Source organism: Echiichthys vipera (genome assembly GCF_963691815.1).
Source record: "Echiichthys vipera genome assembly, chromosome: 12".
In the NCBI taxonomy this organism is placed as follows: domain Eukaryota; kingdom Metazoa; phylum Chordata; class Actinopteri; order Perciformes; family Trachinidae; genus Echiichthys; species Echiichthys vipera.
In genome coordinates, this window is record NC_139837.1 from 30,599,951 (window position 1) to 30,620,242 (window position 20,292).

General features: G+C 41.0%; 1 protein-coding gene across 1 annotated transcript in view; it reads left to right on the top strand.

Annotated features, from left to right (window-relative positions):
• Positions 1–16,471, top strand: part of apoba (apolipoprotein Ba) — a gene marked incomplete at both ends in the record, with an annotated part of 92,024 nt that extends 75,553 nt beyond the window's left edge. Inside the window, 4 exon segments of the mRNA XM_083923724.1 lie at positions 9,105–9,229; positions 9,758–10,122; positions 10,323–15,748; positions 15,752–16,471. Of these exon segments, the coding sequence (XP_083779850.1) occupies positions 9,105–9,229; positions 9,758–10,122; positions 10,323–15,748; positions 15,752–16,471 (6,636 nt within the window).
• Positions 16,472–20,292: the final 3,821 nt, after the last annotated feature.

The window sequence follows — 20,292 nt, forward strand, 5'->3', positions numbered from 1 at the left end:
GAAGTCATTGCACGACTTTCTGGACAGGAGCTCAGGAGGGACTGATGACGAGGGGCTTAACAGTCTGTCGACAACGGCAAACAAGGTGCAGGAATTATTATTTTTGTTGTTAACCTCTGAGCGAAAGGACTACCTTGCCCCTTAAATTCCTGTTTGTAGATAAAGAGACTTTCTTTGTAGGACCTGTAGTTTAGTTTTTTGCCACCTACGTTTGGCCTGCCTGATACAGCGCCTATTGATCACCTCTGGTTCTTTTCTGCTACTATTGGCAAAGATGGTTATTTTAAAAAACACACAGTCATGATCAGAAAAAGCAACATCAGTCAACATAACATATACTTGCATATAACATAAGTGTTTTACATGGAAATGTTCAGAACAATCTCAGTTTTAGGCATAGTGAGGCCCAAATTTGTCCTAGAGCAATGTGTAAAGAGATTATTTGGCCCAAATGCTGAAAATTTAATTCTGCTTTTTCAAATTCTTTATATCTCTTATGAAAACATATCTCTACTTATGTGGACAAACTGTTTTGGTGCTTGAAATTAGTTTACCAAAGTCTAAGGTTCACAAAAGTAGTGTTATATATGAATAAAATAGAAGATACATTCTAAAATGAATGTCTGAAATGAAATTTTGTCAATATCGTTATCTCTCACTCTATTTTCACCATATGATGAAATGGAACTTCATACTACATATCTAGCTACATGGGATGTGTGCAAATGATGAAAAATGGCATTACAACTGTTTCTCTTCCAAACTAAATATTTATTATATACAAAAAATACACTATTTACAATATTTACATAATGTGCATGTTTTTATGCTTTATTCAGAGCGGTGCCATGTGCTGATGAGGTGGTGATGCCTGTTGTAGAGGCACAGGCACACAGGGCAAGGGTGATGTGTTCCTGGTGGCAGACATAAAAGGATTTCACTGTTACATTCAGTATAAAAATCACATACAAATAAAAAAATTCAATTCTATGAAAGACAGTTTCATCTGCACAGAAAAGTGTGCTGAACTTGTGGCCAAAACATATCCATTCATCTAGACCAGGGGTGTCAAACTGATCCGGTAAAGGGGGCGCTGTGGCTGCAGGTTTTCATTCCAACCAAGCAAGAACACATCTGATCCAACAAATCAACTGTGTAAAGACAATTCAGGTGATTGAATGAATAGAGTCAGGTGGGTTCTTGCTGGGTTGGAATAAAAGTAATACTAATGGACAGTCAATTTTGTCAAACAAAGTTCATGACTATTACACAGACCAATTTACGCATTGCACACAGAAGGACACTTTGGCCAATCTGGTCACAATTAGGTATCGTTTTTGTGAAGTAAAAACACTTACTCATCTTCAAATGGATCTCTATTTTTCCTCTCTGGCCCAGAAGCACTGTAATCCTTGTTGCAGCTTGGCCAAATTAGTTCCAGAAGGGCGCTTTTGTTTTCCACTTTTGTGATCTGCTGCCAGCGTCAGGATGCAGTAAAGGGATCAGACCAACTTGCTGATGGTAGTAAGTGGGTCTTTAGGGATTTTCTGAGTATCTATTGATTTCACAGAAAATGGTGACAGACACCACGATGCCAGTTACAAGTGGTTTTTCCTGTCTTCTAATTGGCTGTGTGAGTGACCTATAGTATGAGCTTGCAGTAAAACGAATGCGGAAGAGGAGAGTGTGCCGTCTTCGGCAATATATAGATCACGTTTGTACCCTCTGTAATCGCTAAGATATTGATATAAACAGTGACGAAATGTCACTAGGATGCGCCGGTGCGGGTGTCAACTTCAGAGGGTTTAAGAAATCCGGTCTGTTCAGAAAGGTGTTGAAGTTATCAATGTAGGGAACGCCAGTGTTGTTGCAATATCCTTTGAGTACAGTGGCCCTGAGGGGCAAATCACTACAGCAAATAGAAAAACACGACGACAAATCCAAAACCACAATGACAAATCCCAAACCCCAACGACAAATCCAAAACCACAACGACAAATCCCAAACCAAAACGACAAATCCAAAACCACAACGACAAATCCAAAACCACAACGACAAATCCAAAACCACAACAACATTAACTTCTGCCGGAAAGGGTAGGTCTCTCTGATCAGAGGATGGACTCCTGATTGGACAGACGGACTGCCTGAAAACCCGGAAAAGAGCCTATTTTCAAAGCATGAGTATTTCCGAAGATACTTTTGCTATTATTAAGGATTATTTTTGATGCAGGGCATCCGTACGGCGTGACAGATGATATGTTGTCAACCAACCTAAACATCAGGATGAGTATATCGGACTATGTGGGAAGTACTTCAGCAAAAACACTAGCTGCGTGTTAAACGCAACCTTTGCTCACAGCAGATAGCCGAGTAGCTGCCCTGGTCCACGCAGCTCCGTGAGGACGGCATGTCTCACCTCATCTGGATGTGAACAGTTTTCTTCTGTACAACCCTGCTTCTCTCAAACGTGACTTTCATGATGTAATGCTACACTACGTGTATGGGGCTGTAACGAACCACAGGAGAGCGAACTAATTTATTATTTTTACTTTATCACATTTTCTAGACCAAGTGAATCTAACAAACACTGATGCTGAGCGTCCAGCAGCTTTTAGGTTTTGTAACAAACCTCATGTTTTATATGAAATGTTGACTTATCTCTGAACTTGCAAATACAACTAAATAGATGAAGAGTAACATTAAAAAAGGGTATCCTATAAATAAACCAGTAAATTTAAGACCATTTTAAAACTGAATCTGGGTTATTGTCTATATATTTTTTTAAGTATGAGATCATCATTACCTATATCTACCTTTGAAATGTTTCTCTCATTAACTGTAGATATTGTGTCCATATAAACAGGCAGTATTATAACACAGCTAAGATGCAGGTCGTCTGCTCGGCCTGTGGCCGGCACAGAAAATGAAATGTCCCGTTAAGGTGACAGTCTACAAAAATACTCAAAGTGTCATACTGTATAAAAACATTTTATGCAGTTAAGATCAGTTACTGCATTAATGTTAGGTCTGCATACAGAAGTGAAACTATTAACCAACATCCCAAAATATACAAACTATTAATGTATTTTTATATTCAGGAACTACGGTTAAAACAATAAGAAACATTCTGCAATACAAATGTAAAATAAGTATAACTGCACCAGCAAAACTTAAAACACAGGACTGGATTTTTTTTAAATATGAATGTGGATGTGCCAAATGGTCAAAAGTAAAAAAAAAAAAAAAAAAAAAAAAGATGTATCCATTTAAAACTAGAAAGCACTCATTAGATTTGTACAATCCTAAATTAACTATTTTATTATTAGAAAAATGTTTTAATTGATCAAAATACATAGACAATCATGACATATGTGGAACATTTTTTTCTCAACGTAGTAAAATATGCAAACGTGAATAGTGACAAAGGTAAAAACAAACATCTTGCAATGTTTTAGAAAACATTATTTTTATTCATATGAATTTTAGACATTGGTCTGACTTTTTCTTGACGAATAATAATCTTAAGCTTAAAACTTTCACACTGATGTCCTGTGTTAAACTGCAAATGTTGTGTGAGAGACAGGCTGTCCAGCTGTCCCTGGTGATGTTCTGGCAGGATGTGGAAAGGGCAGGCAGCATGGCTCTCTGGTTCAGCAGTCTTTGATGAGGTGATGATGTGATGTAGACCTCTCTGTAACTCTGTTAGGGCCGACTAGAAGGCTGAGGAAGCAAACACATGCTTTTAGATCACATTCAGTTATTCAGCGTCTCCTTGATAGGGCGATCAGACGTGACCATCACTGGTCCATCAACCTCTCAGCTGCCATCATGGTTTAAAATCAGGACTGCCAAGAGACGCCTGGAGAAAAAGCAGATCATGCAGTTCACAATGTGATAATTTGTGAAGAAATACAGAAGTAAAGAAAATCTAGTATACAAATAAAATCTAGTATGTAGAACAAAACACATTTTTTTAAGGTCACTTCTGTTTTTGCACTATTTGGTCATATTTACTCATATTTATTTATTCAATACTATATTATTACAAAACAAACAAAACAAGAACAACTGCACTATATCATGTGAATATGTATATATTTCAATTTCTATTTCTTCCCTTTTTAAATTTAACTTTATTGCTTATTTTTGCTATTTTTTATCTTTTATCTTATTTTATCTTATTTTGTATTATGTTTCTGCTTGTAATATTCTGTTGCTGCTGTGACAAACGAATTTCCCCGTCTGCGGGACATTAAAGTTTTTCTGATTCTGATGAGGGGATCACTACCACTCTGATAAAACTGTTGTATTAAACACTGACAATAAATAAATAATGTAGTCAAACACAAGGGCCCTGCAATGAATTCAATATGCATGACGTTTATAATGTGTTTGTTCAAAATATTATACAGATGATTTAACTTTATTGTTTTTTATGAGTCTGCAGTTGAATCTATTTGAGGTGTTTATAAGTCCAGCTTTACTGAGATGAGTTCATCACATTATGTCGTTGACTGCATTATACTCAGTGGTGTTATTTTACACAGCATCATGTCAGTGGAGTGGATCTGTTTACTATTCAACATGTACAGTCAACAGTTCATGCTAGATAGCAGAGTAAATGCACATGTTTTCGTTCTGAATCTACAACACTAACAGCTCTGTAACTGTAGGTGCATCTGTCCCTACATTAACGTTACCGACAGTCTCTCCATTAAACTTAGAAACTGACACAAATATACCAACATCGCTGTTAACGTTACGTGCCTGATAGCTCCGTTTAACTGTCTGTGGGCTGTCTGGGCCCAGGCAATAACAGTATTTACAACCGTAAATTATAAATACATTAGCTGTGCAAATATAATCTCAAACTAACGCTCTGTAACTACACTTCAGGGTTTTAACATTAGCGAACTGATGTTACAGATTTCGCCGGGTTTACCTGTAACGTTAGGTTTGATAAAATCTGATGCGAACCGCTAATGCGGGCTAACAATAGCGTTAGCTTGTTAGCTGGTGTGTTTTGGCTGTTTTACCGCAAGAGTACAAACCAAACTTCGGTTCTTATGACTGAAACACTTATGCTGGTTTATGTGGACGCTGACAAACATAAAGAAATTAAGCTTACGATGCACAGTACATGTTTTCGTCCAGCTGAATCTTCACGGCCATTGCCATCCCTCCCACCGGGGCGTTGACAACATCGAAGCTGACTAAGCTGCTGCACTGAAGGAGGTGCAGCAGCTGTCTGCCTCACATGTGTTTCGGTGTCGGCTTCAATATCTCACTCTGAAACCCGTCATATCACCGGGAAAATCAGAGCGCCCTAACGTTACACGGCCATGTAGAGCTGCTGCGGTCTTCCATCGCTCCTTCCTGTTAAAAGACAGACAGTCCGTCTGTCCAATCAGGAGGGTCCATCCTCTGATCAGAGAGACCTACACTTTCCGGTAGAAGTTAATGTTGTTGTGGTTTTGGGATTTGTCGTTGTGGTTTGGGATTTGTCGTTGTGGTTTTGGGATTTGTCGTTGTGGTTTGGGATTTGTCGTTGTGGTTTGGGATTTGTCGTTGTGGTTTTGGGATTTGTCGTTGTGGTTTTGGATTTGTTGTTGTGGTTTTGGATTTGTTGTTGTGGTTTTGGATTTGTCGTTGTGGTTTTGGGATTTGTCGTTGTGGTTTGGGATTTGTCGTTGTGGTTTTGGGATTTGTCGTTGTGGTTTGGGATTTGTCGTTGTGGTTTTGGATTTGTCGTTGTGGTTTTGGATTTGTCGTTGTGGTTTTGGGATTTGTCGTTGTGGTTTTGGATTTGTCGTTGTGGTTTTGGGATTTGTCGTTGTGGTTTCGGATTTGTCGTTGTGGTTTTGGATTTGTCGTTGTGGTTTGGGATTTGTCGTTGTGGTTTCAGATTTGTCGTTGTGGTTTTGGATTTGGCGTTGTGTTTTCTATTTGCTGTAGTGATGTGCCCGGGCCCAGGGGCCCAGGGCCCAGGGCCACCGCATTTGAGCCATACGTGAAGCTCCTGGACTCGGCTAAAGTTAAAATCACCAAAAGCAAGGACCGCCTCCTCAGGAACTACAACCTGCTTTGTGTCTTCCTGTACAGGTGTCTGGTGTGTGTTGTCCAGCCACAGCCTGAGGTATTTGTGCGAGTCCACAGCCTCGACCTCAGCTCCCTCTAGTAGGACTGGTTGCGGTCTTGGTCTGGTCCTCCTAAAATCAATGACCAGCTCCTTCATCTTGGAGGTATTGTGGCACCAGAGAGCAAAGTCCCCTACCAGACTCCTCCTGTCTGTCAGCCCTGATACATCCAACGATGACTGAGTCATCTGCGTACATCTGTATGTGACACAACTTTGAGTTGTAGCAGCAGTTGGAGTTTTACAAGGTGAAGAGAAGAGGGGTCAGCACTGTGCCCTGAGGGGCTCCAGTGCTGCTGACCACAGGGTCAGACGTGGTGTCCTTCACCCTGACGTACTGTGGCCTGTCAGTGAGGTAGTCTCTGACCCAGTCCACCAGATAGGGGTCGACCCCGATCCTGTTCAGTTTGTCCTGAAGTATAGGAGGCTTGATGGTATTAAAGGAACGGGAGAAGTCCAAGAAGGGAATCCTTGCTGTGCCGCTTCCCTTATCTACCTGGGAGTGGACTCGGTGCAGCATTTAGAGGATGTCATCCTCCACACCAACATCTGGCTGGTACGCAAACTGCAGGCGGTTCTGGGCATGTTGTATCTGGGGTCTGAGGAGTCTGAGGAAGAGCCGCTCCAAAGTCTTCGTCAGGTGTGAAGTGAGTGCCATCAGTCGGAAGTCATTCAGCTTGCTGGGCCTGTTCTTCTTGGGAACAAGAACGATGCAGGATATCTTCCAGAGGGTAGGCACCTGCCCTAGCTGCAGGCTAAGGTTTAAGATCCGTTGTAGTGGTTGCCCCAGTTCTGCAGTTCTGGTCTTCAGTAGTCTCGGACACTCTTTATCTGGGCTTGCTGCTTTCCTGGGCTGGAGCTTCCTCAGCTGTCCTCTGACCTGGTCTGTTGTGATGTGAGGCGGGGATTGTGTTGAGGTAGAGGAGGAGGGGGCGTACGTTGTGGTGTTGGGGGGGGGGGGTTGTGTAGAGGGACCCTCTCCATTGTTCCCCCTGTAGATCTGGTCTTTGTGTTTTGACATGTGATGGTCCTCACACCTTCCCAGACTTACCTCCTGCCGTTCTCCCTCAGCTTCTGCTCCACCTTTCTCCTGTAGCTACCCTTAGCTTCCCTCACACCGTGTTTCACCTCCTGCTGTGCTGCCTTCATGGCCTCCCTGTCCCTGCCCCTGAAGGCAGCCTTTTTCTTGTTGAGGACAGCCTTAACTTCCCGCGTTACTCATGGCTTGTTATTAGGGTAACAGTCTTGACAGGGGAGAGCACGTCTGCACAGAAGTTCAGGTACTCCATCAGACAATGTGTCATCCCCTTTATGTCCTCACCGTGTGGGTTGATCAGCACATCCCAGATGTGGTGTTGTAACAGACTCTCAGGGCACTTTACATCTCAGGGCACCACCTCCTGATGTTGTGAGTTGTCACTGACTGTGTTTGGATCAGGGGGGTATACAGTGGCTGTAGGTGAACTAGGTTGTGATCAGACTTCCCCAGTGGGGGGAGGGGAGTCATTGTCTATGCATCCCTTACATTAGCATACAGGAGATCAATTGTCCTGTTGTTTCTGGTGGGACAGTAGAATCAAAAGTTGCATGATTAAAGTCCCCAGAGATGATCATAAATGCCTCAGGGTGCTGTGTCTGCAGCCTTGCAGTGACTGAGTGGATCTTGTCACAGGCATTGGCTGCGTACACTCTGGGAGGGATGTAAACATAGACGGTGATCACGTGACTGAACTCTCTTGGCAGGAAGATAGGCAGCCTTCTCCTACAGCCCCAGACACACACACACACCCCTGTTAATAACCAACTGGGGACACACCCAGGGGGAGGGAGGGAGAGAGGACGCCGGCCGCAGTCAGCATTCACCTAAGACCACACTACTGTTAGCCGTCAGAAAGCATCTACTACATTGCCAAAAGAAAGAACCCAGCCAGAAATACACCAAAGCACATATGGGGAACCTGGAGCACTACAGGACAACAAAGAGAACAGAACAAGCAACGTGGTGAAACAGTGTGGTGTCCATACCTGTCGGACCAGACAAGCCAAGACCCGGTAATAGCACCAGCTACTGTAGCTAGTTTAACAAAGTGGAACCAAACGCTGTATTTTCAGGCGAGCAACATGTTTCAATAAATTGTGATGAAGTGTGAACACACTGTGAGAGGGTCAAATCCCTGAGACGTTATGGTCTATTTGGACTAAGTATTTATTTACTGAAGTCAAAGGTAAAGCTGTGTGCTTAGTTTGTGGAGAACATTATTACGGGTCATACAGCTTTGTGTTAAAGGATTATAATTTGAATCGCCACAACACTGAACACGCAGAGAAATACAAAAACTTGACTGATGCAGATAGGACACGGACATCTGAAGCTTTGCCAGCTGCTGCAAAAGCAACAAGGCTTCTTTTTTTTCTTTTCCTTTTTTTTTACCATGCGTGCTGTCAGAGTACTTAAAGTCAGTATCACTGCTGGATTTCTACTCTTCTCTCAAAGAGGAGAGCATTCCACACATGAGGAGGAATGCTCAGAAGATGTTGGTTCTCTTTGGAGCAAACTATATATGAACAAACATTTTCACTGATGAAGTTTACCAAATCCAGATACAGATCTTCCCTCACTGATAATCACCTGTCAGCCATCCTTCGCATAACACAGACTAGATTTCTCTCACTAAACACGAAAAAAGCAAAACCGCAAATGAGGTAGTCACACTACAAACGAAAAGATAATAACACTTTGTATAAAGGAAATTAAATGCTGTAATTTGAAAATGGCAAAAACATGCACATTTTGTTCACAATTGCTTTTGTGGATGTAGCAAATGCATTGCTGTCTGATCTGGGCCTCGTTACAGTAGAGCCAGGCATATCATCCTTTTTTATTGAATGCATTTTTCTTGAGTGCTTTCAAGTTTTAGTTTTAAGTAAACTTATATATTATAATTTATCTTCATGTCATCCTTAAGTCAGGTGATATATGGTTAGACAAACTGACAGCACACATCCCCTATCTTGCAAACCTGCGAAGTAAGAGGAGGAGGAACTCTGACCTCACCCTGCCAGCCCTGCCTGAGAAATTGTTTCTGCAGTCGTAAGTGTTTAATATAGAGTTTAAGAACATTTCTTGCTATCAGGTATTAAGGCACGGTCAAACATGAGTGAATGCAGGTGAGTGATCATTGCCTGCCAAGGCAATACCAACTGCATAGACAAGCTAACGCCCAACATCTCCTCTGACTTGGCTCACTCGAAAAGCAACAGCAAAGCCGAGTCAACCACACAAATTCCATTGCTATTGATTGAGGATGTGATTATGCCGGTCAAAGTTCACCAAAGTTGAACTCCCTGCAAATTTGATTTGACACCAGAAGCAACTGTTTTTTATTTAATTAGCCTATTTGCTCCCATATAATGGAAGGGAACATGAAGTGGATAATTGCCATTGTTAATTTTGCACATGTATGACCGTAGCCTTACTGGACATAAACTGTAATTTAACAGTTTAACATACAAATAGTTCTGTCCTCTGATTATCCATGTACAGTTTGTTAATAGATTTTTAGATGGAAAGTACAAAATTGGAACAATATTGATAATGCCTTTTCTTTTGCCTGAACAGTGACAGCTTGTTCCGATACCAGTTCAACAAGGATAAGGTGGCCATCTCACTTTCTCTTCCACAAAAGTCAGAAGACCTGAACATCCCAACCACTCTGTCTATTCCCCTTATGGATTTACCGGAGATAGGCCTTTACATCCCTGCCAAGAACTATCCACTACCATCATTCACTCTGCCCCCTTCTTTGGATTTCACTATGTCCCTTCTCGGTCTTGCTGAAGCATCCACCAAGATCAACAGCAACTTCTACAACTGGGAAGGCTCCATATCTGGGGGCAACAACACCCTTGACGTTCCAAACTACATTGCACATTACAAGGCTATGGCCCAATCACCTTTTAACCTTCTGTCATACAAATTTGAAGGTAAACATATCCATCCATCCTGAACTTCTTCTATCTGGAAAGATGAGGTCTGGAGTAATTGGTTATATTAAGAGTTTTTAATAATGTGCAGCAATTTACATTTCAGCATAATGCATGTGATCATCAGAATGTAATCTACATATTTGCCTGTGCTGTAACAGGTTCTAATAATAATATCCTTTCTGTCTGTCTCTTTCAAGGAACTGGAATGATGTCCGGAAAACCTGATGATAATCTCAAGTATCTTCTTAATAGTTCCTTTAGCCATAGCCTCATTGACACAAGCTTCAGTGTCTCCAAAACATTAAGTGTAACCAACAAATTGAACGCAAGATCTAACTACAAGATTGAAGCCTCTAGTCCAGTAGGCCTGCAAGCCTCTCTCCATTACTCTGCCAAGTCAACTTCAACTCTAGATTCAGATGAAGTATCAGGAGATGGCACACTGGATGGATCACTTAAAATAGGTTTATTCTACACCACCACCACCTACACCCACAGCTACAACATGCGCCCACTAGATGAAGAAAGAAGAGGAGAGTCCACCCTGCACTTCAACTCGCCATTCATCGAAGTTCACAACATGATCCATGGAGTCTACACAAACTCTGAGTTGAACATTGTGTCCAAAACCAATGCCCAAAAAGACATCCTCCAGCATGTAGCAGAGCTCAAGTATAAAGATGCCCAACTGACCTTAAAGTGCAATGCTGTTGCCACATCCATGGGTAAATCCCTCAATAGCAAAGTTGAGCTAGGTGTGTCCAGCCAAATGGCCATCCTCAGAATTGAATCACAGGCAGATGATGACACAAACAGGGCATACTCACTTATAACAGGTTCCCTGGTTCCAAATGCGCTTGAGGTAAACTCTGAGGGTTCCCTCATCTCTACCACAAGTCGTGGATTGCACAATGCTTTTGTTATGGTTGGCAGAAATGGTCTGACTGCAAGTGGAATTAACAGCATTCAGTGCAGCCCTGTCTCAGTGGAGAATATCTTCAGTGGCGCCATAGACAACAATGGTGTATTCCTGTCCTCCAGGACCAAAGTGATGGCTGAGGAGAGTAGAGGAGAGCTAAACATTGAAGGTAAAATCACAGCTGCAGAAGCCTCTTTGAATGGTGTCCTTAAGGGTAATGTATGTGATGCAGTCACAATAAAAAACATGGATATTATACTTAACCGGAGAGCTCTGACCTTCACCAGCAATACCTTTGGAACATTGAAGCAGATGAATACAAAAAATAGCCACACACTGACCCTTACTATGTGGACACTAGCCCTCCACTCCAAGAGTAACATCTTCATCTGTGAAGATATTAACTACAAGCAAGACAACAAGGTTGATATGAAGCCATTTTTTATGTCATTTAAAATGACAAATGATCTCAAGTTGTATGATGTCAGTTTGAACAATGAAGGCTACATGAAACTTGAGCCAATTAAGATGGATCTTACTGGAAGTATGAAGGGAGCTTATGGAAAAGAACACAGCATTAAACATTCCTATGAACTCAACTATGACAATATGGCTGGTACAATGAAATACAGCACATCTGGAAAAGTAATGGATGCCCAGCTAAGTCACAACTGTAAATTTGAGTTTGCTGGACTTTCCTGCAAGTCCAACTGTGAGGCACAAATAACTTCTGAGCCTCTACGCTTTGACAGCACCATTCGCACTTTGGCACTGCCTTTCAGTCTCACTGTTGATACCCTTGTCAACAGTGATGGAGAAATCAACCTATATGGGAAGCACACTGGACAACTGTACAGCAAGTTTTTAGCTAAAGCAAAGCCCCTAGCTCTTGCATATTCACATGGCAGCCAGGTTTCAACCACACATATCCTTCCAAGTGGAGAGTCTTCCACCAATTTAGACAACACATTTGATGGCCTCCTGACATCAAGTGACCAATCTCTGACCTGGAAAGTAAAATCTAAACTGAATGACCATGCTTATAACCAGGACATCACTACTTACAACAATCCTGAGAAGATTGGAATTGAGTTTTCAGGAGTAATGTTAACAGACATTTTCAGCAACTTGAGCAATGTCAAAATATCAAAAATACAAGTACATAGTATAGCTGGTTTCCTCAAGTATGACAAGAACAGTAACTGTCATGTCATTGACATCCCATTCATTGAGAGCATGCATGTTGCTTTTGAGAATCTCAGAAACACACTTGAACAAGCCTTAGATTCTCTTAAAAAGTTCATCAACAATCTTGATATTAATCAGCTAATCACTGACTTTAGAGCCAGGTTAGATCAGCTACCTATGCAAGTGAGTGAGTTCATTCGAGAAATGGACTTGGAGAACAAAGTGAATAGTTTAAAAGCAAAACTTGATTTTTTGATCAATGAGTTCTCTGTAACCATGGATGACTTGGAGGTTGCAATGAACAACTTGAGAGAAAACATGGAACATATGGTAATATACACTGCCAGCAAAATTAGGGACCTCATCCTTGCAGTTAAAGACTATATCTATGCCAGACACCTTGCTGACAAGGTAACAAATGTACTTTCACAAATTGGAAATCAGCTTCAGGCGTTTGATGAGAAGTTTAAAATCCAGCAGTCATTCAGCAAAGCACTTGGTGCCATCGAGGACATCATCAGACAAATCAGTATACAGAAGATCACAGATAGCAATGCTGAATGGGTGCAAGAACTTGATTCTAAATATGGTATCTTGGAGAAAATCAAACACAAACTGTTTGAAATAAAACAGGCCATCGAGAACTTTAACATCAATACGTTTTTCCAAGATGTAAAGGATTACCTTTTTTCAGTTGATCTGGCCATGTATGTTGAGCAGCTATCATATAAAATCCTGTCTTCAGACATAACAGAAGTGATGGAATCCATGAATGATGTTATTGTCAATTGGATTGACGAATATGAAATCCCCAACAAAATCAACGCGGTGTATTCTTACATTAGGGATCTACTTTTAAAATACAGTCTTTATGATAAATTTAAAGAATTAATTGATCAGGTAGTGATTCTCATCAAGGAATTCAAAATTGAAGAGACTGTGCAGTTAATGGTAGATGCTTTGAAATCTATCGACTTTAAATTTGTTTATTCTCAAATTATGCAATTTATGCACAGTGTGACAAGCCAGCTCAGAGCAATTGTGTTTAGGAAAAGTATTGATGACCTTAAGGGACATGTTTCTTCAATGCTTAAATCAATGAAGGAATTTAACTACATTGCATTTGTTGATGAGAACAACAAGAATATTGCTGAACTAACAAAGTATATCAACAAGCAGATAAAAACATATGAGATTGTGGAAAAAATTGAGGCAGTTAGGAATTTTTTCAGAGGGATCCAAAATTCCCTCTTCACATATTTGGACAAACTAAAAAACACCAAGGTGGCTGATGCTTTAAGGAAACTGAAAAATGTAATTGACATTACATTTTACAATGACATCAAGATGAAAGTACAAGATACCCTTGAAGACATGCAACAAAGAATCCTTGACATGGATATCAGACATGAAATGCACATTTACCTCCAAAGAGCAAGTGAGTCCTACAGTAATATGGTTGCCTATATATCTGAACATTTTAACCAATTGATAGAGAAGATCACTGAAGTAACCAATGATAACAAGATCATTACTCAGATAAGGCAAACTGTAGAGGGAGTTCTGGGTACACTGAAAAGAGCTGAGATTGAAGTTCCCACTTTTACTGTACCTCTAACTGATCTCATCATCCCAGCATGTATTATTAATCTGAACAAACTACAGGAGATTGGAATACCAGCTCAAATTTCAGTCCCTGAGTTCACTATTCTCAACTCCTACACAATTCCTGCCATCACCATAGACTTTGATGAGATAAAAGCAAATATAGTGGCAATCATAGAAAAAATCAGAGAATTTGAGATCCAAATGCCTAACCCTATGGAAATCCTTGGTGACCTAAAATTTCTCTACCTATCTGAACTACCAGATCTCACTTTTCCAGAAATAACTTTTTCTGAAATAAAATGTCCAGCCATTAGAATCCCTAAATTAAATCTGAAAGATTTTGAAATCACAATACTTCCAATTCCACAGATTAAATTGCCCCAGGTTCCCAGTGACATTTGTATCCCAGTTTTTGGTAAACTCTATGGAGAATTTAGATTGAACACCCCACAGTACACTCTAGAAACTACAGGGAAGATTGAGAACTCAACATCCACACCAAACAACCCACAGTTTACAAGCACTTTTACTTCTCACACCAAATCACCGATTCTGCCCCTCGTATACACCTTTGAAGCCACTGTTCAGATGGAAGCTCCCACAATGAAGAAGTTGCTATTCACAGAAAAAGTGAAAGCTACACATGTGGCCTTCTCCATTTATCATGAAGGATCATTGACACTCACTAGCTCTTCTGCTGAGGCTTATGCTAAGATCACTACCAAGGCTGCAAGCCAAAAATACACAGCAGACTTAGTCATCAATATGGTACTTACATTGAATAATGGAATCTCTGCAGCCATAGGCACAACCTATGACCACAATTTGGAAATTCCATCAATTGAAATATCAAGTCACGCATCAATGACACAGAGTATAGCAGGGACCATGGAATCAGGCAGAATAACTGTGACTGGGGAAACTTCCGGTAATGCAAAGTGGTCCATTCAAGACTACTCTGATGTAGGTACACACAAAAGCAATGTAGACTTCAACATCAATTTAAGCACTGCAGAGTTAACTGTTGTAGTAGATACAGACTGTAAAGCCCTGAAATCAAAGCAAACGTTGACTGCTGAATCAGTGATCTTAAGCCATATCACTGTTAATGCAAGATGTGAAACTGAGGGTCAGTTTGTCAAGAAGAGTGTTATGGTTTTAAATGGAGAGGCACATATTGGGGACCTGAAAGTTGTAGTGACAGCCTCTCATGATGCTGAATTCACCAAAAGTCTGACTGGATCCATGGCCAACACACTGGAATTCATGTCCCACCCATTTGAGATTGTACTTGATGTTAAGAATACAGTAAACTCAAAGATGATCTTCCCCTTGAGAATTACTTGTAAAGTGGATCTCCAGAATGATTATGGTGTCATACTAAACTCTGAGAAGCAGCGTGCTTCCTGGTTTACTTTTGCAAGATTCAACCAGTACAAGTACAATCATAATTTGACAGCAGAAAACAATGAAATAGACATCCTATTTCACTCATTAGCTAATGGAGAGGCTAACATTGAGTTTTTGACTGTCCCTTTATCCATCCCAGAAATAACTGTACCTTATCTCAAGTTTAAAACCTCTGCAGTCAGAGACCTCTCTCTGTGGGAAAATGCTGGATTTGAAACCATCCTTACCACTACTCAACAGTCATTCGATATGAACCTGAAGCTTCATTACTACAAGAACCCTGATACACACAGCTTTGAATTACACCTTGAACCAATTTACAGTGCAATTATTGATAATGCCAACATCATCCAGGGTCAATTTGAACAATGCAGAGACAAAGTAATCGCACTTCTAAAAGATTCGTACAACCAAGTAAAGTCACAGTATATTAAACATAAAATACACACTTCTAGCTTTCCTCCCAGAATATTCACTGTCCCTAGATATACAATACCATAATTGAACATTGATGTTTCTGCTTTCAGGGCTGAGATGCTGGCCTTTAGCTACTTTGTTCCCAAGGAGGTCAGTACTCCAAGCTTTAAAGTTCCAGCATTGGGGTTCTCTATGCCATCCTATACCCTTGTGCTACCATCTTTAGTATTACCTGTCATCCATGTTCCAGAAACTTTAAGTGATATAAAGCTGCCCACTTTCCCACTACCAGCCATTAAGAACAACATTTTGATCCAAGCCATGGGTAACATAACTTGTGCTTTCTCCTTTAAATCGACTGTGATTACTGTAAGCGCTAATGCTGGCCTATACAACCATTCTGATACTGTTACCTGGTTTGGCGCTTCCTCAACATCAGTGTTTGACATTTTGAATGGGAAAATTGATGTTACCACCACTTTAACAAGGAAGAGAGGAATTCAACTTGCCACCTCTGCGTCTCTGGTTCATAACAATGTGGAAGCAAACCATAAATGCACTGTAAGTTTCACCAAAAGGATCATGGAAGCTTCTGTAGCCAACACTGCAAACATCAATCTACCATTCCTCAATCTGGAATTGAATCAGGAACTCACTGGAGATACTAAAACCAAGCCAAATGTCGCTTCCAAGAAAAAACTAAAATACATGTTTAACATTCCTATGATTGAGTCTGTAGGCATAGGAAACCTTGATATGAACTTGAGACTGGAAACACTTTCTTCCTATGTGTCGCTGGTGTAGGTGCAACCGGCGCCCAAAGATGATTGTTCATTTCCTGGATTAACTCGAACTGTCAGTTTGATTAAACGTAAAACCCACAGCCTGCTGGAACAAAGACCTCAAAATGCCTTCACCCCCACAACAGGTCACACCCAGGTGTGAATTCTCCAAGGCACCCAAACTGTTCATTGGCTGAATTGACCACTGACAATGACATCATCCGGGCCTATATAAAGTGGAGCCCCCCATCTCTCGCTCTCTTTCTACTGACTCTTTCTACTGGATCTTGCTCCCGGATCTTCCTCCCGCTCTCTCTCCCTGATCACTCAACTCCAGGAGACCAGCTTCCAGCTGTCCCCTCGGCCCTGGACCTGGCCTATGGCGTGGGATCACCACGAAGGTTAACCAACCGGTTATCCTCAACTGAGCACAGCATAGAGCGATCTGTTTCCTCTTTTGCCTAAGAGCCACAATCAGACAAGAACTACCACGGAGCTTCCTTTCTTCACCCAACCACTGGCATCAAGCAATGCGCAACATCTCCTATCTCATGGACTGGTAACTAATCACCAACTGGGCATTACTACATGTTATAGGACTTTATGAACGGCTAGATACCATTGTAACTTTGTCATAAGAACTGAGAGATCAGGCTTCCGGCCTTTGTGTAACAAAGAGAATGTTCACACCTTCTTCGAGCCCCCACCTCTTCTCTTTGTCTCTCTCTCTCTCTCTCACACACACACACACACGCACACACACACACACATACACACAAACATACGTTTGCTGTTAGCTTTAGTTAGTTTATTGTGTCTTGTTTGTTGCATTTATTAATCTGTTAATAAATGTTTGTGTTTACCATATGTCTGATTATTTAATATTACACAAAGATGAATGAGCCAGCTTCTACTAAGAAAAGAACTTCTTAAATCCTTCAACTAATTAAACTATTACATTTATCGGTGTTTAACCCTTAATTAGTAGTTTAATATATTTTATGAGACTTTAATATTAGTTATCACTCCGTCTATGACGGTGGTGCCCCGAGGAACTCTGGTTTAACTAGAGTCATTTTTATTATTATCTTTGATAATTATTGGTGATAACTAATATTTCCTTGATTAACGGTAAGTTTATTGAGAACACTCAATCTCATAATCTGAACGTGAGTCAAGGCACTATATTTGATTGGTTCTCCGTGTGACGTTTTTAATAAATTGAAGTTATTAATTTTTAGTAATTTTTCTTTATTAATTTTCCTTATCAAATATTTCATTTGATAGTCACTATTGATCCAATTAAACCCAAAGTACCTACATTGGTGCCCCGTGTGAGGCTTAGTTATGTTGGCTTGGCAATAATTCATAATTGTGTGATATTAATATTCGTCATATTTTTGGACATTTTACAATTTTTGGATTTTTCATCCAAAATTTTCCAAAAGTCGTTCCATTTAACCCCACTTGTCTTCCACAGGAGTAGACATCCAGCTGTACTTACAAACAAGTACAAAGTGGTGTTATTTGATTAATTCCAAATTTAGCTAAAGTGATTTGAGAATATTGATAACCTCTGTAAGCCTGATAGTTACCCTTAAGATTTTGCTATTGCTGCTAGCTATTGAAGTTTGGTTTTGCATTTGAATATCACATATTCAATGCAATTTAATGAGTCTTGTCATAAGTTGTTGCTAAATTAAGTGCTCCTTCCCCTTAACTCATAGCGTGCCCCCGGCCCTATGAACCCGAGAGCGTGAACTGTTGGAACTGCCTTGCATTTCAACCTGAGTGGAGATAGATAGAGCCACAGTGTGCTACCAGCCCTGTGAAATAAAGTTACATACCCAGCTGTTTCTTCCACGTGTCTCAGCTTGAGTAGTACTTTATAGATATTATTCCCTGACTGACTGCCCTGCATCTCAGTTAGTGTAAATTCTGGTCCCAGAACCACATGGTGCTGTAGTTGCCCCTCCCCGCGCAGGAAGCAAGCTACCCACATAGTGTAGATCAGAGGAACTGTTGTTTTAGGCTAGTGTACTACCCAATTTACATCACAAGGTGTCTGCCAAGCAACACCAGAGCCAAAACAATTGCATTGTTGTACTAGACAACAAGTTTTTATCTCACCTTCCATTTTAAACAATGGAGAACCCATGTGTAGAGAATTTCATTTCTTCCCTAGCACAGGGCCTTAAACCTGGCTACCCTGAGTTCATTAACACATTGAACTTAAGTGAGTGCAGTAAAGAAATAGACTCCCTTCTCAGCGACACATCTAAAGGGTCAGTGTTGAAATGTTTGCTCCTGAACTTCCACCGGCAAATTAACATTGTCTGTCAGAGCAAAATAGCATTAGAAAAGGAGATAGAATCCCTTAAAGCTCAAAATGCTAATCTCATTAGTGAAGTTCAGATAGCAAATCACAAAGTCCTGCGTTATTTAGAAGATTTGCACTCAGCAGAGTCACAACTCTTCTCCCACAAAAAGGAATTGTTAGGGCTTAGATCAGAAACTCTTGCCCCATCAAAGTCATTCAGCCTTGCTGATTCTGGCCTTTCAAATTCAAATTCCTCCCTCAATGAGAGATTAACGCCCTCTCCAGAGCCGACCAGGGAAGTTCAGTCCTGCTCTACCTCTTCACTGCATCACTTTGAGAGTGATGACAGAGCTAGCATAGTCTCGCCTTCACAAATGGTGACCTCACAATGTCCCCGCCTTGAAGAGCTTGAGCTTATAGCTAAAGATATGGACGTGTTTGATCCAGACAACTGCGATCATAACATTGAGGACCATTTTAGGGAATTAGATCAAAATCTAATTGACCTGCCCAATGCAACACAGAGAGAGAAAGTTAAACTTGTGTGGAAAACCAGCTCAAAAGCTGTCCGCAAAGTTATACAGTCTCAACCTGCCAGAGTCAGAAATGACTACAATGAGCTCCGTCATGCACTGACAGAAGAATTCTCTTCTACTGCAGACGAAATCGCTTCTTTGGTTGCAGCTAGTCAAATAAAACATTCCCGTCAAGAGAGTCCCAGAGACTATTACAGATGTTTGAGACACGTATACTTCCAAGGAAGGAATGCACCAGGCTTAGAAGAGAACCCAACTTTTAAGTCCCTGTACTTGCAGAATCTTCATCCTTGTATACGTACACACGTTATTCTTGAGACAAGAAAAGATAACCTCTCTCTTAACGAGGTAAGGAAAATAGCACAGGTGGCTTGGGAAACTGTTGTCAATTGCAAAGCAAGGGAAACAACATCTGCTTCCAGCAGCTCAAACACCGTGAGGTCACACAGACCTTCTGTCTCAGAACCCCATCCTCAGAACAGATCGAAAGGGGGGGACAAAACACAGCATAGGGACACAGAGCGTAAACGCCATGTTCGCCAGCTGCCACGGGATAGTCATGCCCAGAGCAGGAGCTGTAGAAGGCCATACTCTGAGATCCTGGCCCAGCATAATGACCTGCCAAACCACTGCTCAGATGATGACCACAGCATCTCTGACCGCAGTTCAGAACCCGACAGTGACAGTGCCTCTGAGTGTCTTTCTGTACACGGCTACAGGCAGCGTTACAGCCCTGAGCCACGAGTTAAGGAGAACTTCAAACAACAGAGCTCCAGAGTCCGCTCCTCTCGGTTTTGTAGGTAACAGTCCATCTGCACTGATAGTAAGATTAATGCAAGCTCAGCAGCCTTACTTTTCTTACAGTTAAATTGGTAAACTTTGATTTGTTAGCAGCTGCAGCAAACTCAATAAGACCCAAATTGTAATTGGACTTAACACCTTGTACAAACTTTGCAAATACTTTTGGATCAACTCCTTGTATTTTGT